Here is a 23,909-nt window from a genome sequence, read left to right as displayed (position 1 = left end):
TTATAGATTTACAACATGTAATTGAAAACAGTTGGTTAACCATGCTAGATGAAAATCATATAATAGGGCAAAATGACAAAAGTAATGAAAACATTTCTGTGACAACCATCGAGGCTGTAGAATTTTTAAAAATATATTTTGATTGACTTCAGAGAGGAAGGGAGAGGGAGAGAGAGATAGAAACATCAATGATAAGAGAGAATCATTGGCTGCCTCCTTTATGCCTCCTCATGGGAATCGAGCTAGCAACCCCGACATGTGCCTGACCGGGAATCAAACCATGACCTCCTGGTTCATAGGTCGATGCTCCACCACTGAGCCACGCCGGCCAGGCGAGGCTGTAGAATTTAAGCATTGGTATGTATTCCCCAGTCGAATTAGTGAATACAGAATAGGACCTCATATTAATATGCAGTGTCTCCAAATAAAGACAGATGCTAATCAGAAACGATTAGTCCATGCCATTACATTTGTGTATCATGCTCTTACCTTGTTTGATAACAAGGCAAATTTGATTATCTGAATTCAAATCATAGATGTATTTTGGCTTTTGCATTTTTATGAGAATTCTTATTTGGTCTTTGTGTCATTCGTTCATGGTTCCAAATGCTTATTTTGGTTCAGTTTAAACACTTATTTGGTAGGTATTCTGTTCAAAAAATATCAGTGATACCTTCTTACATTTAAAGGAACCTTTATATTGAGGGGGAAAGTATGAATAAGATAGTAGAAAAATAAGGAGAGTGGAACAAATGCTAAATATTAGTAATTTCAATAATAAAGATAAATAAAATATTAGTAACTATGTTTGTGGGTGTGATAGAGTGGGGTGACGAGCGATTGATTCAGAATAGATCAGGGAACCAGTTAATGAAAAAAGTGGTTAGGATTTCATTTTGGAGTGAAAAAGGAAGGTTTGAGACGGAACATAACAGTTACAATCTTAGAACAAATGTTCAAATTCTGGAATCAGTGTAGTCATAATTAGAAGTGTTACTTTGTGGTTAATTTTCCTCGATGGTGAATGATGGTTTTGTTTTTCATATTCAGGAATTGCCACTAGCAGTTTGTGAGATTTTGGGGCTTCAGGACAGTGAAGTCACAACACCAGATTCAGACACGGGTGAAGATGAACATGTTGGCTTGACTGCTTGTTCTGCACCTGCGTTTCAGAGTAACTCCTTGCCTGTACTTGCTGCCAGTGGAGCCAGAGATGACAGCTCCACACAGATATCAATGTCCCCAGATGTTAGCAGATTAACACCTGCATGATCCTTCTTGTTGCTTACTTTTTGAAGAGACACTTTGTTGTAACTTCTTTTCAAGTTTTTGAAAGGTGGAAATTTTAAATCTTGGTAATGATCATGCTTTAAGATTAATGGAAAGAAAGTGTACTGATGTTCTTGCATTAAAGCTTTACAAAGATTTACACTAATTATTTTTGTAGTTACTTCTACCAAATAGCCTTTCTTTTTCAATAACATTCCTTAGTATTTTTATAGCTAAGTACATTTTATTTTCTTGTGGATGTGGATGAACTGGAATCGAATAAATATTACAAGTGGATGAGTTGGAAATTATGCACTTTGAAACCATTCACTTTGTTTACTCTAAATTTAATGGCTTTGGATTTTATGAAATTAAATGTTGAGCCTTTCTATAGCATTCTAAGCTGAGAAGTAGATTGCTACCCAGTGACAAAATAAAAGAATTTGTTTTTCTCTGTTGTTTACAATAATATTCAGCTTAAATATTTATGCTGGTCGAATGTGATTTAAATTGGACATTTTCATCAATGCAATTTAATGTGTAGATAAAGAGCTACTTCAAGCATAAGAGGATTGGCAGTATATTTTTTACAATGGACTTTTGTTCACTTGTATATAAAGACTATATAAGTACTTATTTATGAGTATAAGAAAAGAATAGCATATTTTCTTTAACTGAATAAACTTGATTATTGATTTATATACCCTGATTTGACAAAATTAATACATAGCATCAATATGAGATCTTTTTCAAAACTATTTTCTTAACCAAGCATTTATTTCATGAGGCTACATTCAACCCTGTACCTGGTATAATTTTGAAATTAATTACTCGTAACCTCACTTTCCTAATGTTTTATTATCTTTCCTAATAATGTATTAAGTACTAATTAATCTGGTCTTTAAATTTTTATAAAATACTCTTTGCAAAAAGCTTATGTAAAAAATTTCAGTATACTATTATAAGTCTCAAAATAGTACTCTTTTGTATATGAACAAAGCTGTTGTTTTTACCATGCAGTGTTGCATGATTTTAAGTTATGTGGAATTAACATAACTGGTTCCGTTCTAATTGTAATTTGTTAACGCCTGTACATATCATTAAAATACATTTGAAGTTGAAGTAGTGTTTTCAGTTAAATCACACCTAGAAAAAAATCTGCTGGTTCTTCATTAGGAGAAAATAAATCCAAGATGGACCCAGTAAATTTCATATTTTTATGTGATCGAAACAGTCAGTTGGATGAGTTGTGGAAATAAAGAAATAAGACTTCTTTCATAACAAAAAAGTTTTCACCAGCATGAAATTGGGCATAGTGTTGCCATGGAGGATATAATTATGTGACGCAGTAAAGCAGCTTTCTACAGTTGATGCTAATAATGTAAAATGTGACGCAGTTCTAAAATGATCCAATAGATAGGTCTGCCCCCCCCCTCATAAAACTAGAGAAGCAAATGAAATTTTTTCCTACTTGAGCATTAACTGACAATCATGACAGAACCATTAGATGTTAGTTTTTAATATCATGTGTTATCTTTCATCAGTTAATAATGAGTAAGCCTATTCAGAAAAAAAAAAAAGTAAACTGATCAAAAACTCAGCATCTCCAGCCTTTCATTTCCTGCTGTTCAGGAAATTGCTTAGAACATCTTGATGTCCTTCTTGTCCTTCCTGGACAGGGGGCTTTGGGGACATTTGTTCCCTCTACGTAATGTGATATCTACTTCAGAGTTTTTAAAAATCTTAACACATTTAGTAAGTTGAACTTTTGTCAAGTTTTAAATAAAACTACTTGCTAAAACACTTGATTAAATAGTCTAGCACATTTTTTATACAGAAGAGTAATGTAGTATAGTGCTAGATAGAGTTTTTATTAAAGTATAGTTGACATACAATATTGTTTTAGATTCAGGAGTACAAAGTGATTCAACATTTATATACCTTACAAAGTGATCTCACTAAGTGTAGTAACTGTCACTGTACAAAGTTATGATTTTATAGACTCTATTTTCCATGCTATACACTACACCCCTGTGACTTACTTTATAACTGGAAGTTTGTGCCTCTTATTCCCCTCACCCTTTTAGTCTTTCTCTCCACCTCCTTCCCTTCTGGCAAACATAAGTTTGTTATATCTGTGAGTTTGTTTCTTTTGTTTTTATATATTCCACATGTAAGTGAAATCACACCGTATTTGTTCTTCATTGTCTGACATTTCATTTAGCATAATAGCCTCTTGGTTCATCCATGTTGTCACAATGGAAAGATTTCATTATTTTTTATGGTTAATACTCCATTGTGTGTGTAGACATGTATATGTGTGTATGTATATATATATATATATATACATACCACATCTTTATTTGTCAGTGACAGTTTGGTTCCATATTGTAGTTACTGCAAATAATGCTGAAGTGAACATAGGGGTACATATATCTTTTTTGAATTAGTGTTACAGTTTTCAGAGAGATACCCAGAAGTGGAGTTGTTGAGTCATATGATAGATCTATTTTTAATTTTTTGATGAACCTCTATACTGGTTTTCATAATGGCTACACCAACTTGCAATCCCACCAGCAGTGCATGAGGGTTCCCTTTTCTCCACATTCTTGCCATCGTTTATTATTATTTGTGTGTTTTAGATAATAACCAATATGACAGGTGTTATGTGATACCTTATTTTGGTTTTGATTTGTATTTCCCTGATGATTAGTAATGTCCAGCATCTTTTTATGTGTTCATTGGCCATCTGTATGTCTTCTTTGGAAAAGTATCTATTCAGATCCTCTGTCCATTTTTTGTGCGAGGCAGCAATCTCCAGTGTTTACCTATGCCGCCATCTTGGGCCCCCCCCCCCCCGTCCATTTTTTTAATCCCTGTTCATTGTATTTTTTTATTTTTAAATCATCACCCAAGGATATTTTTCCATTGATTTTTAGAGTGGAAGAGAGGGAAAGAGAAATACTGATGTGAGAGAAACACATCGATTGGTTGTCTCCTGCACGAGCCCCAACCAGGGCCTAGTCCAGGGAGGAGCCTGCAACTGAGGTATGTGCCCTTGACTAGAATTGAACGCAGGACCTTTTGGTGCACAGGCCGATGCTCTATCCACTGAGACAAAGTGGCTAGAGCTGTTTGTATTTATTTTTTTGATGTTGAGTAGTATGAGTTCTCTATATACAGGGTGTTCCCCAAAAATATATATACACTTTGAATAATTATTAATTTCAGTGGGTTAAATCTGAAAAGAAAAAGTGAAATTAGTAATTATTTGAAGTGTGTACACATTTTTGGGGAATACCTTTTTTTGGATATTAACCCCTTATCTCATATGTCATTTGCAAATATCTTCTTCCATTCTGTGGGTTACCGTTTTCTTTTGTTGATGGTTTCTTTCACCGTGCAAAGCTTTCTAGTTTGATGTAGTCTCATTTGTTTCTTTTGGCTTTTATTGTCCTCTGCTGAGGTGATTGCTTGATAAAATCTTAATCAGAGTTCACAAAATCCAGTTAGCAAATATTTTGTAAACTTCAGCTATTGAGATTGCTGAAATAGTTCAGATAAATTTGTTAGTCTCACTTTTTAAAGATTTGTTTTTTAGTTTTAACAAGATGTTCTGTTCATACCTTGATAACATATAAAATATATGCTGTGTTATGTGATATTTAAAGATGTTAAAGTTCAGGTAATGTCTAATTTTAAAAAGTCTTTTTACTTCTGATATAAGTATGGGAAACCTTTTGGCATTTAAGAACATCCCTAGTTTGATTTATGTGTCTAGGATTCTTTATCTCTGTACCTTAGGAACTTCAGCCTTGGTGATGACTGAAGTTGTTTTTTGAGTAAGGAAAACATTCTTTTGGGATAGATAGTGATTTTTGCTGAACCTGATTTTTCCAAGGGTTTTAATGGATGCCAACTAATTCTTATGGGAAGTTCATGTAACTATGAGCATTATTAAAGGTAGTTAATACAAGTAACCCAAAATGTTTATTGAAGAACCTAGAATTTCACCTGATCCGCTTGCAACTTTGTATCAAGGTAATGCTATTCTAGCTTGGATTCCTGTACTTGGGGTTTCCAGAAGATGCGTGAACTTCTTACCAGATGTGAAGTCTTGTGTGTATGCATGCATATTTTGGGGGAAAGGTCACATCATTTCTTAAAAGGTTCTCTGGTTTTCTCAAAAGTTGAGAACCAGTGTTACAAATATTTAATGTGAGAATAATATGGCTGATGCTAATAATTTTACATGCTAAACCTCCATTAATTAAAATATCTTCAGAGTGCTCATTTCCAAACCCTTGGTTTATATTAACAAAATTCATGCCCAGGCTCTACTTCAGATTTATGAAATCAGAATTTTTGGCAGGTCAAGGAACCTGCATTTTAACAAGCATTCAAGTGGTTCCCGAGCCTCCCCAATGAGAACTGCCATTGTGTATTGTATTTTATAGGTTAGTGTTTGGCTATGGTCAGGTAGTCAAGTCCCTAACTTTTAAAAGTAGTTCCTTGGTTTTCTAAGGTGAATTTGCCCTAGTTCTGGTTTTTAGCAAAAAGTGATGTCAGTCATCTTAACCTGTTGTTTTATGTAGATTTTCCCTTTTCACATTGTGAACATGAATTTTCAATGTCTCTTCTAAACATCAAACGATTAAATTTGAAATGATTCTGAAAGGTTTTCATCAGTACCTAATGTCATTACATGGTACTAAATATCTGTGCTTTTAATGTGAATACACTGTCATTTGAATGATGCAGTGTATTTGGCCTGTTCTCTCCTTGGGTCCTTATAATATGGGGATTTTCAGTTGTAGTTTTTTGAAGATGGTTGATTTCAAATATTTTTCATGCTGTCTTGTTATTAGACTTTTATTTTTTAGGCTATCCATCTTGTCATGGAGAAAAACTGTGTGTTGCCCTTAGATGCAAAGGCAGGGTCGGGTAGAGCAGTTAGACTGGACTGACTTCTATAACTCTTTTTGGCTATCCAAAGCACTCTCACAGCCCATGGAAAATTAAACTATTTATGAATGCACTGTAAAAAAAAATTAAAATCCTTTGCTAAAAACTGCCAGAAATCAGAAATACCATATTTACATAATGTAGTTCAATGCCTAAAGTTAGAATGTAATAGTTCAGCTATTACATACACTCCTCTTCCTCAAATATCTATGTAGTATACTGCTTCTCACACATCTCTCTCTGTGTAAAAAGAGACAGAATGAAAAGAACAAATTCCTGTAAGCTTAGCTATGATCAATGAGCAGTCCAGTTCTGGTTCAGCTTTTTTAATTAAAAAGACTTACTAACCTCAGGGATGGGCTTTTACTGTGACAGTAATAGATGTTTTCCAACACCTCACTAGTCTTATTGGAGGTATGCTGAACGACCCAGTGGGTTTGTGGACCGCTATAAAAACACAAATTGGGCCGTGTTTACATTGCTTTAGGTGTCTGGCCTGGTTGTACAAGGGACTGGAATGTCTTCATGGTGAGTTGTAGGCTCACTTTGCAAAACAATTTGCTCTAGAAACCACTGACATCATCCTGAGTGCTCAGCAGTTACACTGCAAGCAGTTGTCAATGGTGGACACAGTATGCAGGATGCACCCAAAGGAAATAGGCCACATGCTTTTTGTTGGCTGAATCAAGTGCTAAGTGTGCCAAAAGGAGTATTTGTAGACTAGAAAGTCATCAGTAGTTAATAGTATCTAACCCATTGATGATAAATAGATGATATATATCAAGACTTAAATCGTTCAGTTTTCTGAGTGAAATTGTACTTTTTGTACTCTTAATACAAGTAATGCTATTAAAATACATAGATAGTCCTATAGCCTCACCACCTTTCTCCCCCCAAATGACAAAATTCAAGATAATGTTGTTCTTGTGCACATGTCAAAGTGTAAAGAAAGCAAGTTAGAAAACATTTTTGTTAAATTGCTCAGTTTAAATTCAATTTCTGGATAACTTTGGGACAGATATTCTTTTGATTTACAGAGCTTTTAAGGATTCTATCTACAAGCTACTGGACTTTCCAAAGAAGGAGAAACTCAGCCTTGTGGCTCTCACTAGCTTCTTTCACATCCTATTAGCTAATAGTGTTTTTTAAATTAGCCTTTAACCATTTCAGTGTAGTATGATGTGCTGAAGTTTCAATTGGCGACTAGGGAAGAAAAGAAACGCTTTCATTGACATTTTATACCTACGAGGGGTAACAAAGGAAACCCTAGCTTCATAAACTATAACTTATGGAATGAATGGGTTAGTCCTGCCAGAGGCACATCTTAGGGAGGAAATTTAAGGAATAAGAATGCATCAACTGCCCAGCTGGCGTGGCTCAATGATTGAGCTTCAATCTATGAAACAGGAGGTCATGGTTCAATTCCTAGTCAGGGTATGTGCCTGGGTCTGAGATCAATAGAAGAAAAAAAAAACCTTAAAAAAATGCATCAATTGAGGTTCAGAGGTTTGAATTAGATGGCAGAATCCTGGAGCCATTACTCAGCTTGAGCAGAATCCTTTTTCCTAATTTATTCGTGTGACCCTAACAGGACTACAACTGAATCATTCCAGATATGAGAACCTATCTACCCTTCCTTTTACAAAAAAAAGATTCTTTACCACAGAAGTTTCTTTTGGTTACTCTCTAAACTTGATTTTGTAATATTTTTCACATGTCTGGATTGCTGAGTTTTTCTTTTTTAAAAAAATTAAATCTTTATTGTTCAGATTATTACATTTGTTCCTCTTTTTCCCCCCCATAACTCCTCTCCTCCCAGTTCCCGCCCCACCCTCCGCCCTCACTCCCCACCCACTGTCCTCATCCATAGGTGCATGATTTTTGTCCAGGCTCTTCCTGCATCTCCCACACCCCTTTCCCCCCCAAGAATAGTCAGTCCATTCCCTTTCTATGTCCCTGATTCTATTATGATCACCAGATTATTTATTCACTTGATTCTTAGATTCACTTGTTGATAGATGCATGTTTGTTGTTCATAATTTGTATCTTTACCTTCTTCTTCTTCTTCTTCTTCTTCTTCTTCTTCTTCTTCTTCTTCTTCTTCTTCTTTCTTCTTTCTTCTTTCTTCTTTCTTCTTTCTTCTTTCTTCTTTCTTCTTTCTTCTTTCTTCTTCTTTCTTCTTCTTTCTTCTTCTTTCTTCTTCTTCTTGATACCTTTCAGCATTTCATATAATACTGGTTTGGTGGTGATGAACTCCTTTAGCTTTTCCTTACCTGTGAAGCTCTTTATCTGACCTTCAGTTCTGAATGATAGCTTTGCTGGATAAAGTCATCTTGGTTGTAGGTTCTTGGTATTCATCACTTTGAATATTTCTTGCCATTCCCTTCTGGCCTGCAAAGTTTCTGTTGAGAAATCAGCTGACAGTTGTATGGGTATTCCCTTGTAGGTAACTGATTTTCTTTCTCTTGCTGCTTTTAAGATTCTCTCTTTGTCTTTTGCTCTTGGCATTTTAATTATGATGTGTCTTGGTGTGGTCCTCTTTGGATTCCTTTTGTTTGGGGTTCTCTGCGCTTCCTGGACCTGTAAGTCTATTTCTTTCACCAGGTGGGGGAAGTTTTCTGTCATTATTTCTTCAAATAGGTTTTCAATATCTTGCTCTCTCTCATCTTCTGGCACCCCTATAATTCTGATGTTGGTACGCTTGAAGCTGTCCCAGAGGCTCCTTACACTATCTTCGTATTTTCGGATTCTTTTTTCATTTTGCTTTTCCAGTTGGGTGTTTTTTGCTTCTTCGCATTTCAAATCTTTGCCTTGATTCTTGCGCTCCTCTGGTCTGCTGTTGGGAGTCTGTATAGTATTAGTTATTTCAGTCCATGTATGCTTAATTTCTAGTTGGTTCTTTATCATAACATCGAGGGTCTCATTAGATTTCTTGAGGATCTCACTACATTTATCGGCAGCTTCTAGACAGTTCTTAAGAGACCTTAAAAGTGTGGTTCTGAACTCAGTATCCTCCATTGACAGTTTTGTCCTGTTTCTTTGTCTCCGCATTTTTTTATGCTTTCTTGGTGCACCCCCTAGTGGTCTTTGTGCGCAGTCTTGTTGTAGTTAAGCCTTGATTGTTGTCGGCAATACCGGGGGTGATTTGACCTCCAGTCTAACTGACTATGAGAGTCCGCTGTGTCTGCAGTGGGAGAGCTTCTGTGCTGGATCTCTAGGGCGGTGCTAATCTAGCGTTTGCCTGAGGCTACCTGGCAAATGGCTCTGTGCAGGGCTTGGGCGGGGCGGGTCCCTGGGGATCTACAGGGCGGGCTGGAGTGAGCAGTTATGGCTGCTCTCAGTTCCGTCCCTAGGGGTTCTGCCTCACAGAGTCCCAGGAACCACTGCAAACCTCGGAGAGAAAGCTGCTCTCGCGTTCCGACCGATGCCAGACAGTCCCGCTTCTCCCGTTTGAGTCTGGGTCCCTAGAGACTCGCCCGGATCTGGAGCTCAGAGTCTGAAACTCCCTCCCAATTGAAAACAACAACTGCGCCTTCCGCCTCCAGCCCGCTCCGCGTGCACTCCGCACCTTAGTATTTCACTTCAGCACTGCTCCTCCTCTGAGTCTGGGTATGATATTCTCTTTCCTCCTAGTTGTAGAATTTCCACTCAGCCAGCCTTCCTGTGGTTCTGGATGATGTCCGTTCCATCTTTTAGTTGTTTTTTGAAGTGGTTGTTCGAGGCAGCAATCTCTGGCGTTAACCTATGTCGCCATCTTGGTTTTCCAATCAAGAAAAATATTTGCTGAGTTTTTCATCTCTCTCTTCAACTCAGTAGTTCGGAATTAGAATAAAAAGGAAAATTTACAAGAATGGAAGTTTATTCTGTGAGACGGTTCAAATAATTGTGAGCATTTATGTCCCAAATCTAATTTTTTTGGGTTGATTTTTGTGTATTGTGTAAGATAGTGGCTCCCAGTTTCAGTCTTTTGCATGTGGGTATTTCATTTGAGAGTTTCACAGTGTGGAATGAATCCATGAAAGGCCATTGTCTAGGCCAGTGATGGCGAACCTTTGAGCTCGGCGTGTCAGCATTTTGAAAAACCCTAACTTAACTCTGGTGCCGTGTCACATATAGAAATTTTTTGATATTTGCAACCATAGTAAAACAGATTTATATTTTTGATGTTTATTTTATATGTTTAAATGCCATTTAACAAAGAAAACCAAAAAAATGAGTTCGCGTGTCACCTCTGACACGCGTGTCATAGGTTCGCCATCACTGGTCTAGGCAGTGGTCGGCAAACTGTGGCTCGGCAAACTGCGGCTTGCGAGCCACATGTGGCTCTTTGGCCCCTTCACTGTGGCTCTTCCACAAAATACCGACTTCTGCGCATGGGCCACAAAGTTTCAATCGCACTGTATGTGCACGCCCGCACGTGGTGTTTTGTGGAAGAACCACACTGAAGGGGCCAAAGAGCTGCATGTGGCTTGCGAGCCGTGGTTTGCCGACCGTGGGTCTTGGGGGATCCCTCTTAGTCTCTTTTCTAAATTTATACTAAGGACTCTCACATCATCTGAGAGCATCACCATAGATTTAAAAATATATATCCTTTGTTAAACTTTTTAAAATCTTAGAAGCTTTGCATTCTTTTTCTCCTCATTTGCCTGCCGTCACTGCCTCAACGTTTCTTGGTAACAATTCAGAGCTCCATACCTAGGTAAACATACATAATATGAGTTATGCTAATAGTGTAGCAGAGTGAAGTGCTTTATTCAAGCCTGCTTTGTTCCCACTGCCTTCAGGCTAATAGCTTCTGCTTTAGACATGCTAGTCACTAGAGGAATTCTGCTTGGGGCTTGAGGTTTTAAAAGATAGCTCCTCCCATTTCCCCTCTTCTTGACATAAAAGAAGCTTAAACTCTGTACTTTCTTTATTTCCCCCCTCCCCCCCGCCAATATATTTTTAATGATTTTAGAGAGGAAGGGAGAAGGGGAGAGAGAGAGAAACATCAATGATGACAGAAACATGGATCGGCTGCCTCCTGCACACCCCGTACTGGGAATCGAGCCCACAACCTGGGCATGTGCCCTTGACTGGAATCGAACCCGAGACCCTTCAGTCCATAGGCAGATGCTCTATTCACGGAGCCAAACCGGCTAGGGCCCCTGTACTTTCTTATGGTGTATTTTAGGAACTACTAGGGCTCCCAGCGTTGTGGTTGGTGCCTTCTTGATCAATAAACCTTGCCTCGTTCCAAATTCTGAGGTTCCTTTGAAGCCTCAGGCACACAGACTTGGGACTGGTAACAAGACGTGGTACTTCTGGATAAATAGTAATGGTAACTGGTAATAATAATAGTAACCAGTAACAAGTGGTATTTCTGAACTAAAAAACAGTTTCTTTTACATTGTTTCCTCAAGGAGTTTGAGGTGGCTTAAGGTGGAGTGTGGATGCTTGGGTCACTTTATACTTTATGTTCTTGGCATAGAGGGAGAGTTTATTCTATGAGTCCCAGGAGTCAGATGTTGGGGGCGGGGACCGGGGGAATTCAGTCAAATTGATGGAATTGTTCATTACAGAAAATGTCCCCTGTACTTATGAACATGAAACAGAAGGGTTAAGCTATTTGGGTTTTGACACAGGTTATGGAGTCAGCTAGTCATGGATTTGACTAAGTTGCTCCTTAGTTTTGTGATCATAACCATTCTCTGAGCCCCTGGTTTCTCATTTGTAGGTGGGAAAAATACTACCCTAGTTGTGAGGACTAAGTGGAGTACATATAAAATGTTTAATACGGAGTGCCTGGCATGATTAAACCTTAATAAATGCTATCATTATTATCTGATGGCAACCAAATAGATACTGCCACAGGCCATCTTTTTTCATCTAAAGCTCTGTGGTTTTCTTCCCCAAACATTCTATCCTACAGAAACAGCCTTGGGGCACCATTTGGTTTGTTTCCTGTTGACGGGGGTAATTTTGATTTCAAATCTGAACTGTTTTCTGGTTTCATCTGAGCTACTGGCTCACTGATCCTAAAATACATCATTATCCTTTTTGTGCTTCAGTTTTATACCCTTCAAATTGGGCTTAACTATGCTGGCCTTTTATCATTCTCCCTTTATGAAAGTTGTTAGAAAGACAATGAGAACACTAGTATAAGATATATTGTACTTATAAATGAAGTCTGATTGTTCTCAAGTCAATTTTCTTCGTCAATATAGCAAATAATCATAAAAATTAAAATAATCACAAGCCATGTCTGCATTGAGCATTTTTAGTAGCATGGAAATTATAGTGACTAGTAGACAGTCCGTGGACATTTAATCCCATTACCTGGCTGGAGTCTAAATACGTGGCTCTCCTAAACACGAGGCCGGGTGTCTTCTCCTGGCTGGACTATTTCAGGTCCTGAGTGGTTTATGCCTTTCAGTCTTGTCGTCCTCCTCCAGGCTGCTGCTTTTTAAAAATACCAATGTGGTTATGCTATTGTCTTGCAGAAAACCCTTTCAATCATTCTCTTTTACTTGAAGAATGAGGTGAAGTGCAAAGCCCACCGATGCCATTCAAGGTTTATCAGGATATAGGCCCTGCTTTCCTCTTCAGCCTTATCTCTCACTGGACACCCCTGCCTCCAAGCCATTCCCTACCATTGTTGAGTAAACACTATGCTTTCCGTGTTTCTTTTTTTTTTCTTCATAATTGAGATTTTATTGTTTGTTTTGAGGATCAGTACACAAACATTTCAATTTGTACACAATTCTGAACATGTGTACCAAAATTGTAAAGTCACCTGAGCTATTCATTTCTAAACAGTTACTCCAGTGACTTTCTAGCTTAAAATTTTTGAGGCTAATTTTCCTTAATAGAGTATCAAGTACCAATATCTTTAAATGTTGATACACTGTTACATCAAAGCCCCACTAATTCACAATTTAATATCATATATACTACATTATCAAATTTTCAATCTTTTGCAGCACATTAACAAAGTTACTAGGAAAATGACTACCACATCAAAGATGCACAAAATTCTGGAAGAGAGAACCAAGATCAAGAAGTGTTTTGTTTGTTTTTAAGGAAACAATTCTACCCAAAACATGTGAATAGAAATAATTTAAAATGTTCAAGACATAGCAAATGCACGACTGACTCTAAATTGCCATTTAGTATGCTTTGTAGTATAGGACATAGAACTGCCCCATCTATGGAAAGTTAAGCTGACACCCAAGACAAAGCCTCCCATATTCGATTGAAGCATCCATCTTATATAAAAACTGCTGTTTGAAATTTTAAGCCTGCTATTTTGGATTCTGTAAATGCTTGCTTGCTTAAATAATAAGGAAATAAGACTACTCCCTGTTCCAGAGAAGTCATCAACCTTCCCCAGACGAAGTTATCATTGCTGGCGCCAGGCCAAGCCTTTGAGATCTCAAAGCCCCAGCACATAGGGCTCTTTAAGAACTTGCAAAGGGAACTGGAAAAACCCCATATTTGGGAGACAAAGAGGGTAAAAAGGTATAAATACAGGAAACTTCCTGTGTGACTTCGCCCAGAATTCTAGAGACATTTTTCTCTGGGCCTGCGTGTAATAATAATAATAATAAATGTAACTCCATCTCTCTAAGCGTTGCTTGGTTCTTCTCCAGTCTTCTGCAACACAATATCCCACTATTTTCTGGTTGTAGCAAAAAATAAACAACCAGCAAATGATTTCACCTCTTAAAATAAAAAAGCATTTACACTTAAAAAAATAGGATGAGGTGGAATTCCCTCCTTAAAAATGTTTCTAGGGCTACTAAAATATTTACATTTGTAAAATAGTTGATAAAAATATTGTTCTGGATTGACAAGAAGGGAGACGGGGACCACTGATAAAACATGGTCTAACAGGGGTGGGCAAACTTTTTGACTCGAGGGCCACAATGGGTTCTTAAACTGGACCGGAGGGCCGGAACAAAAGCCTGGATGGAGTGTTTGTGTGAACTAATATAAATTCAAAGTAAACATCATTACATAAAAGGGTACGGTCTTTTTTTTTTTTTAGTTTTATTCATTTCAAACGGGCCGGATCTGGCCCGCGGGCCGTAGTTTACCCACGGCTGGCTATGACATTAACAGACTTGGCTTCTCCTGCTTCATCTGAGGCTGGACTCTCCTCATATTTAGTTCCTCCATTTTCCGCAGGTAGCTCTCCTTTTAGGTTCCTAGTCAGTCACTTCGGCCTGCTTTCCCTTTGCAGATTTACCCTTGTCTGACTCCCTTTTTGGGCTATGTTTCCACTTTTGCAGGAGCAGGTTTGGCTGACCACCTCACCGACCTCCTCTTGGGCTCCCCCTTGGCCGACCCTTTGGCAGAGCTGACCTTCCTCTTGGGCATTGTAGCAGTGGGGCGAGCATGTGCTGGGTGCCTGAGGGCCGCAGCCCACCTAGTGACTGCGAGAACCTGGGCTGCCTGGCTGCTGCCACTTTTCCGGCTGCCCAAGCTGCTCAGACCCCCATATTTTTTTCTTTTTCTTTTTTTTTTAAAATATATTTTATTGATTTTTTACAGAGAGCAAAGGAGAGAGATAGAGAGTCAGAAACATCGATGAGAGAGAAACATCGACCAGCTGCCTCCTGCACACCTCCCACTGGGGATGTGCCCGCAACCCATGTACATGCCCTTGACCGGAATCGAACCTGGGACCTTTCAGTCCACAGGCTGACGCTCTATCCACTGAGCCAAACCGGTTTTGGCCCATATTTTCTTATACTGTTTTCTGTAGATGAAATATGTCTCTGATCATTTCCTGTTCCCTTCTGACAACACAAACTCACTTTTATTTTTTAAAATATATTTTTATTGATTTCAGAGAGGAAGGGAGAGATAGAAATATCAATGAGAGGGAATCATTGATTAGCTGCCTCCTGCATGTTAGACTGAGCCCGCAACCCAGGCATGTGACTTTGACCAGAACCGAACCTGGGACCCTTGAGTCTGCAGGTCGATGCTCTATCCCAGCGAGGGCACACCTCCGACAAGCCTCTTCTGACTCCCCTAAGGTAGCATTAAGCACTCTCTCCCTTATTCTTTAATGTTTCCCTATGAAGTCAACATATTTTGTTCACTTATTTATTTGCATGTATGGTTTTTCAGCTAGTCTGTGATATTCTAGAAGGTAGGCACTGTATTTCATTCATCCTGCATCCTAGGATTCAGTTTCAATGCCAAACACAAAGTGAGTGCTAAACAAATCTTTGTTGAATTACACATCTTCCCAAACCCTGTTTTGCTGAAATAATCTATGTATGGTTTCCTGAGTTTAGTTTTTTTGTTGTTGTTGTTAAGATGTTTTTCCTTGTTTGGAATATTCAAGAAGCTATCTAATGTAATAGTTGAGAGCAATGGATTTTGGAGCCAGACTACATGAATTTATATACTGCCTCAATTACTCTTTAATTGTATGAACCTAAATTCTTTGTGCCTTAGTTTCTTCATATGTAAAATGTAAATAATAGTTTCTGTCTTGTAGGTGCTTTTGTGATGGTGAATCTCTATTTTACCTAAAAAATATGCTTAGAATAGAAATTAAAAAATGCTAAGCACTCAGGAATATTAGTTAATGTTACCATTATTTCAGTCGGTGTATTTAAACTTGAATTTCCTCTTAGCTGGTCAGAAATGATTTTTAGAGAAAATGCAAGTCAAATAATATTTCCAAAATTAGATAAAATAATGTTCGCCCTCAAGACTCCAGGAACAATGAAAATTCAGTTAATATTAGTTCATCTATTTCTGTTTTGAGATGTTTAATATTCTTTTCTATGTCGACAAGCAGTGTCAGCCCCAGGCTTTGGTTAGTTTTGCAGGCAAACAACTGCATTTGGTCAAGAGTCATCCATCCACCCCTCAAGAAGGTGGCAATAAATGAATTTCATGACTTCTGAAAGTTTGAATAAGTATATCAATTGATATGCATTTCAAATTGAATTGTTGGATTTGATCTAGTTACAAGTGGAAAGGAAAAATTCACTAACCATGTGTAATACCTTAATCAATAAAGAAATTTTTTTAAAAAAAAATTCACTAACCATCAATAGCATCAAAAGAATGACTGAATGGGCATTTTTCTTCCTTTCCTTTTCACTTTGTGAGAAAGATTCTAGGGTTAGTGTCTCAGCTATATCTATTTGGTTAGTCAAGCATATGGCTAATCTATGTATGTGTGGCTAAATCAAAGCCTCACATTTTCTTTACAATTGCCTATTACCACAAAATGGCATCACACAATTGCAAAGCAGTACCTTTATGAAAGCCATCACACATGCACACGTCCACACACAACACATCAGATCAGAAAAAGCTTATTCATATAAAATAAAATGGTTTAGGGATTCAGCAGTGCTGATATGTCTCAAAAATTTTTCCTTCTTTTGAAAAGAAAGCACAAAATCTTTGAATTCATAGTCACCTAAAGGCTGAGGTTAACTTGCCAGTAGTGGGTTTGAGAAATGAGAGCTAACATCAGGCGACAGATATTTTCTTTCACAAATAACACCCTATTATGTATTGTTCTCCATCACCCACGTCCAAACGGCTACTCGACCTATGAAACAAATCGCATCATGAGCACAGATAACCCCAGGCTTCAGGTCTGTAATCTGACCGTGGCCATCAACAGCCAGAAATGAGTTTCTTTCTAATCAGCCTTCCATCAGTCCCCAGTCACTCATATAAAGGAGCCCTGGGAGGGGAGGATTCACATTGCTCTTCAGCACCAGGGTTCTGGACAGCGCCCCGAGCGGGCTGCTGTTCTCACGCTCCTTTCTCAATCTCCACCAGCGCAGCTGCTACCCCTCTAGTCCCCCCTGCTGCAGAGAAAGAAAATTACATCGGGATCCATGCAGCCGGCAATGATGATGTTTTCCAGTAAATACTGGGCAAGGAGAGGGTTTTCCTTGGATTCAGCGGTGCCCGAAGAGCATCAGCTACTTGGCAGCTTAACAGTGAGTACTGAGTATCTGGGACTAGTCTAGAGAGTATTTTCTAGGGTAGCAATGGTCGCATCCTGCCACATTGTCATATGGAGACCTGGTGTAGAGTAAGCACACACCTCAACTCCTTCCTCTATCTGTGTACCCTGCCTCCCTCCTGTCTGCCTCCAGTCTTCCTTCTCTCTCCATAAAGTAGAGCAGGTGTACTGATGGCCACATGCTAAACTTCTTTTCCTCAGAACGTATAAATAGAAAGCAAAGAAGGTCCTGAACATCAACGAAAGGTTATATAGGCCAATGTCGTACACCCACACCCCCAAAAGTGTGTAGAATTTTGAAAGGCCATTTATTATGAGAGGGAACAGGGAGAAGAAATGAAATAGATTTTCAGGGTTCCTGAAAGATTACTGCATCTCCTATACCCAATTCCAACTACAGAGCCTGACCTTCAAACACAGAAGTAATCTTTTCTACTTTACTCTATAGGTATTGGCTATTGGATTAAAAGAAAGATTGAGTTCCTTTCAACAGTTTTCCTGCATTGCTCAGTACTCCATTTTATTCAGTTTAATTGATGGAATATGAAAGCAACACACCACTTGTTTCAATATTTAAGATAGTTTTTATATTTAAAGGTTAAGAGAATAAAAAGTAATATTTTGCAGGATTTTAGATTCTGATTTGAGGTAATAGCCATGGAATTTAATTTAAAAAAAGACACTGAAAGAAAAATGTATTCATATTTCTAGCCATTAAAAATATTAAATGATATTTCGTTATTGTACTATTAGACTTTATCAACCAATAATAATTCAGTCTGTATCATAGAAAAATCTGTTTTAATATTGTAGCTCCAACTCTGTGCCAGAGGGTTGTATTGTACTGGTGTATTATTACTGCTAAAAATGTTGAAAAGTAATCAGGGCAAGTTTTGTAGAACTATTTAAATCAATATGCAAAAATAAGAGCAAAAAACTTAAACATAGATTTCCTAACATTTAAATATTATGACTATTTGGATGAGATATTGCATGGAGGAATTTTGAAGTTATATTGTAATGCTAGAAAGAAAACAAAGAAAACTCAGAGTTATGCTACTTAAATATCTAAGATCTCTGAGTTAGGTGGTGAGGAGGAGGCCGATGGTGAGAGTACTGCAACATTTGAACTTTTAATGACAACATGCTATCAAACTCCAATAGCTGCATTAAACATTTTTCCCCCTTAAGTCATAAGTAATAAAATATTTGTTCGGATATAAAAATCTAGTGAGTGAGACAATACTAACACGAGAAAATAAAGCCAGTAGAGAAAACAGAAGAAGACATGGCAAGTCACTATTCATTGGATTCCATGTCTAAGGTCCTTTCCTCAGTTTCATGAGGAACTAATAGATGGGCGAGATTGTATTGAATCCCTTTTTGTCAGGGATAAAGTTCTCTGTTTACCCAATTCCTCATTTGCATGTACAAAAGAGTACACCCTAGGTTTGCTTTGTCAAGTTAAAGTTTCAAGCTTTTTTTTATTCTGCGTTTCTGACAATGTGACCTGAGTTTCTGGAATCTGCCATTTGTATCTTTAGCCAAAAGGACTAGTAATCATTACTTAGTCATATATATATAGTCTCTTGAATGGCTAATAAAGTGTTAGTCTTTTTCAGTTTCTCAGATTCTACTCTTTGTGTCTAATGATTAGGTAGTTTCTCTCTCTCTCTCTCTCTCTCTCTCTCTCTCTCTCTCTCTCTCTCTCCCTCCCTCCCTCCCTCCCTCCCCCTCTCTCCACACCCCTTTTCTGATTTTTTCCCTTTGTGCTGAACTTCTGTAGATAGATACCCATTGGCCATGTGGACCTAACTGCAGAAAGTGAGGTTATCAATGACAGTGCATGTCTGGACATATTTCAGAATAAAAAGAATACTCTGTTTTTAAGATTTAATTGAAACTAAAATTATTGTGAAAAATATACATTTGGTCTTCTTTGTGTTGTATTTAGTAATAATATAGTTTTCATATGGGTCAACTAGGCTAACAGTTCACATTTTATGCTGTAAAGTAAACTTAGAAAGGCAGGTATTATTCATATATGAGATTTTTTTACTTTATGATAGTCAGATGTTTGTTGCTCTTAAAGTGGATCAAATCTGGTCCCTCTTTTAATTGCAACCACTGGATGATGTCTTAGAGCAGTGGAAAATAGTTTCCCAGAGCCAATTAGACCAACATTTAGGATCCAAAGTTATGAACTGACATAGCACCTTCTTGAGTTTATATGATTCCTGGGGCTTCCAGCATATGAATGGAATCTCTGGGAAAAAAAACAACAAAAAAAACTGAGAAAGAGAACTCTGGAATCCTAACTAATATGTGTGCATGTGTGTGTTTCTACCTTCTTAAAGCTAAATAAAGCAAACTCTGGCAAGCATGATGATAAGAAAGGCAACAAGGCAAGCAGCAAAAGTGAAACTGCTACTGAAAGTGGCAAGACGGCGGTTGTATTCTCTTTGAAAAATGAAGTTGGTGGATTGGTCAAAGCGCTGAAACTCTTTCAGGTGAATGTAAACTATCACTACATACCTTTAAAGGTGACTGTGTGCCTGGTTACAAACCTGTCGTCTGTTACAAAACATCACTGAGTCATTTCTGGATACTGTGTTGAAGGTTCAAAGAAAACAAACTTCATAAGGCTCTACAAGGGGAGTTGGTCTGCCAAGCAATGAAATGAGCAGATTCGTGGGAACAATGCTTTATGAATTCAGAGTTAGCCTACTAGTAATTCTGCAGACTGTTGCCAGGTGAAGCAGTTAGTGATTAAAAAAATGTGAGCCTCACACCTGGGAATGCAAACACAAAAAGAGCCAGGATCTCTTTAAATATTAAGAGCCTGCAGCCTGATTTGATTTGACATTTGAATCATGCCCATGTCTTGGAAGCACATTTACTGCATAAAACGAGATGCCTGAGTATAGGCATTTGGTATTCCCCTAAGCCTCCTTGTTTCATGAACTTGCCATTTGTAAAAAGATGAGTCACTTTCCTTATATCTAAGTTCTCTCTTTCGCTTAAGGAAATGCAGTAGCCTTTTTTTTTTCCAGGCCCAAATGGGTGATTTAAACATTGAAGAAAGAGCCTGGGTGAGAATGAGGTTAGAAAAATCCAGAAAAACTACTGCCTGCTTGCCAGGGCATACCCGATGGTTCCTCTACTCTTCAGAAGGCACCCTCCTTTACAAATGCATTATGGGGGCTGCTAATTAGATAAGATAGGGTGCCGATCTCTTTGAGGTGGCGGGGGCTCCTAGTGCAGTGAAAAGATGGAATTACAGTCAGAGGATTCAGACCTGTGTTCTCCTGGCTTGGCTAAATCATAGCTGCTTCCTATGTTCAATTTCTTCATTTGTGAAATAGCAATAATTCTTCCTACCTAACAAGGTTGTTGTGATGAAATAATATGAGTGAAAATGCTGGTCAAGTATACAGATATGAGGCATTATTGTAATGTCTCTTTGATGACTGTAGAGGGGGAATTAGCAGCCCGATTTGGCAAATATTTCCTTGTTCTCTTTTGACCTTGGAGAAAGGCTCAGGCACCATAAACAGTTGTAATGGAAATCTGGGGAAATATTTTACACATAATTATATCATCCAGCGCTGTCTGCATACAGTGCCCAATGGCAGGGCAATTCAATTAGACAGCTGGGTGCAGTGGAGAAAACCCTGGAGAAAAAGTTAGCAACCCTGCGTTTTCACTTGGCCATCAGCTAGTCATGGGGTCTTAGCTAAACCACTTAACCCATCTGGACCTCAGTTCCCTTGTCTACAAAATATCCACTCGGCTTCAAGCAGAGGACATTAAAAGTCCAAAGGGACACAATCTGCGTGAAGACTCTTGAACTTTGAACTTCATATTAGTCTCACCTTTATCATCGGCCAGTTTAGAAAATGTGGCATTAGCGCAAAGGTTAATCAAAACAGGATTATGGCATCTCCTTTCCTAGTCGCAGGACTAGTTTCTTTATGCCGAGGAGGATGCTGTTTGATTGGCACTGGAAACCACCTCTCCTGCTCCTGTGCTGAGGATTCTGGGACCGCCCAGGACCGTGCCAGGAATCCTGCTGATAATCAGAGTGCCATCCGGAGTGATGGGGAGGGGCCTGCTTATTTGGGGGTGGGTTCGGGTGAGAGGAGAACTTAAGTCTTCAGTTAACTCAAGGGAAAGGAAGACTACATCCCCGGGGAAATTTAAACCTGAGGTTCAAGTATTAAATTGCTGCCATCACTCAAACACCTTATTGTAAGGAGACTTTTACTCCTGAAATCCATCAGGGGGTGGTGATTTCAACAAAACGTTCTTGTATGAAGCTAGCCCGGAGGTTGCTGAGAGAACAGTTACTAAGTGGTCCCATTTAGGGTATTTTGTTTGCGGTTTGGTTTCTCTTGGCCTTCAGGGATCTACACTTGGCTGCTTTTCTTCCTTTTCTTTGCCTACACTGTGGGCTCCACTTTGGCCCATGTTTCCCAAACTTCAGCCATTTCATAACACCGTCCCCGTTTCTGCCTCTTGTACTATTTACTTATTTTTTTCAAAGATTATTTTATTTCTAAATGTTATAAAGTTTATTTTTAAACTTTAAATTACAGTGGAAACTTTATACCACTATAAAACCAGGGTTTTGAGTTTTAGTCATGTTTTTTGGAAGCATATGAAAATAGAAATATAAATCTGGGAATTATATAACTTAATTCCCCTCCCACCCCCCAAAGAATCAGTGGGATCTGGACTGCTCTGGGAAATGCCAATGTTTGTAATTTTATAGGGCCCTTTATATTAATGTCCCCTTCTTTATATTGATTTCAGAGAGGAAGGGAGAGGGGGAGAGAGATAGAAACATCAATGATGAAGAGAGAATCATTGATTGGCTGCTTCCTGCACGCCCCACACTGGGGATCGAGCCTGCAACCCTGACGGAATCGAACTGTGACCTTCCCGTTCATAGGTTGACCCTCATCCACTGAGCCATACCAGCTATGTCCCCCCCTCTCTTTTTTTAATGAGACAGGAAAACTGATTACAGTCTCTATTCCTATTAATAGAAACACTGGAGGAAACATTTCCATGTTTTCATTAACCAAAGAGGGAGGAGGGTGTCTCTTCTTCCTCTGTGGGCAGGGGGTGCCTTGTCTGAGTTGAAGGAGAGTGGCTGTGGCATTCCTTTCGTTGTGCCTGGAGGTGATTCAGAGGCGTTGCTTATATCCCCACAGGAAAAACGTGTCAACATGGTTCACATTGAGTCCAGGAAGTCCCGGCGGAGAAGTTCCGAGGTGGAGATCTTTGTGGACTTCGAGTGTGGCAAAACAGAATTCAATGAGCTCATCCAGTCGCTGAAATTTCAGACTACAATCCTGACGCTGAATCCGCCCGAGAACATTTGGACAGAGGAAGAAGGCAAGGCCAGCTTTTGCTTGTCGGGTGATTTTGCAATCTGACAAATGTTGCCAAGGGGAACACACAATCTGTGAGCTAACATGTTTGGTCCTGCACTGTGTTTTCAACAGAGCTAGAGGATGTGCCCTGGTTCCCCCGGAAGATCTCTGAATTAGACAAATGCTCGCACAGAGTGCTCATGTATGGTTCCGAGCTCGATGCTGATCACCCAGTAAGTGTCCAGTAAAATCCATTCCACACCCGCTCTCCCAGTTCCCTCCATGTGCCAGGCCCTGTGCCATGGTCTGTGCTGTCAATGCTGTACTGTAGAGCAATGTATTATTTATTCCCCATAACTGCGAGCGGACTTTCAGATGAGAAAGCTCCCCTGTAAATATGCGTTGGCTGGAAGCAGGTTAGAAAGATGGCATTTCCACAAAGCATTCATTTTTTAGAGGGTTGGACAGAGGCGGAGATTCTGAAGCTGGGAGATGATTTCTGTAGAATGAGACAGCCTGAAATATACGTGCAGATGGTGACCCTTGGAAGAATGACGAACTGAAATTGATCACTCTTTGGGGAAACTAGGGAGGACTTGGCATTATGGGGCTCAGTGAGAGCATAAAATTCTCCTTGCTATTTTCCTTGACGGGAGGTAGTTAGGAGTAGAGTAATGGAGTGGACTTCAGTCTCAACGGAAAGGCAGAGGGCATTAGAATAAGGCTGTGATGGAAGACGCATCTCTTCCCGCATCCGCCCGGAATCTATTTACCACCATCTCTCCCCTATGCCAATAAAAATGACCACCTGGAAAGAAATATGATACGTAGGTAAGCATTTCCCATGATTCCCTCCCCCCCCCACCTTTACATTCGTTTTTATTTAACACAAGAGACCGGGAACTTCTTTATGGTCAGAATGAAGTACAGTTAATAGTCTGGGAGAAATAAGCTATGTCCTCATTCGTTACAAGCATGTTTCCCCCCGGTGCCCCTTGTCTATAAACAGGCAGATAAAAGGGCGAAACCCAAGCAGATCGGTCATGCTTACAAGAGTGTTTGTGGTCTGAGGGCAATGGCTTATAGGTATTCATTTTATTTAAGCGGAGGAAGTCTGGAAATCTGATAGTGGGACTACAGGCAGTGGTTCTCAAGTGTGGTCCCAGGACCAGCTGCATCAGGAACTGGTGGTGACAAGCCCACACTCGAGTCTGAGAGCTCTGCTTTGAAGAAAACGATGACAACTTCAACAAGAGGAACATTTTCAATCAAACCATTTGGCGTAATAGACCCACTCA

At 39.0% G+C, this 23,909-nt stretch overlaps 2 protein-coding genes and 1 pseudogene across 4 annotated transcripts in view; 2 read left to right on the top strand and 1 right to left on the bottom strand.

Moving 5' to 3' along the window:
- Nucleotides 1-2,391, top strand: part of TBC1D15 (TBC1 domain family member 15) — a 72,125-nt gene extending 69,734 nt beyond the window's left edge. For both annotated transcript variants that reach the window (XM_081083287.1, XM_081083286.1), the window contains one exon: nt 1,051-2,391. In XM_081083287.1, the coding sequence (XP_080939413.1) occupies nt 1,051-1,272 (222 nt within the window). In that variant the 3' untranslated portion in view covers nt 1,273-2,391. The remainder of the gene's footprint in view (nt 1-1,050) is intronic.
- Nucleotides 2,392-14,308: 11,917 nt separating this feature from the next.
- LOC308513883 (non-histone chromosomal protein HMG-14-like) lies at nt 14,309-14,595 on the bottom strand (annotated as a pseudogene). Its single transcript has one exon. The product of its transcript is annotated as a non-histone chromosomal protein HMG-14-like (transcript).
- Nucleotides 14,596-17,099: 2,504 nt separating this feature from the next.
- TPH2 (tryptophan hydroxylase 2) overlaps nt 17,100-23,909 on the top strand; it is a gene marked incomplete at its 5' end in the record, with an annotated part of 101,242 nt that continues 94,432 nt past the window's right edge. Inside the window, 4 exons of the mRNA XM_081084919.1 lie at nt 17,100-17,204; nt 19,588-19,740; nt 22,450-22,633; nt 22,744-22,844. Coding sequence (XP_080941045.1) covers nt 17,100-17,204; nt 19,588-19,740; nt 22,450-22,633; nt 22,744-22,844 — 543 coding nt within the window. The remainder of the gene's footprint in view (nt 17,205-19,587; nt 19,741-22,449; nt 22,634-22,743; nt 22,845-23,909) is intronic.

Source organism: Myotis nattereri, assembly GCF_964212035.1.
Source record: "Myotis nattereri genome assembly, chromosome: 2".
NCBI classification, from domain to species: domain Eukaryota; kingdom Metazoa; phylum Chordata; class Mammalia; order Chiroptera; family Vespertilionidae; genus Myotis; species Myotis nattereri.
This window is presented reverse-complemented; position numbering and strand designations above follow the sequence as displayed.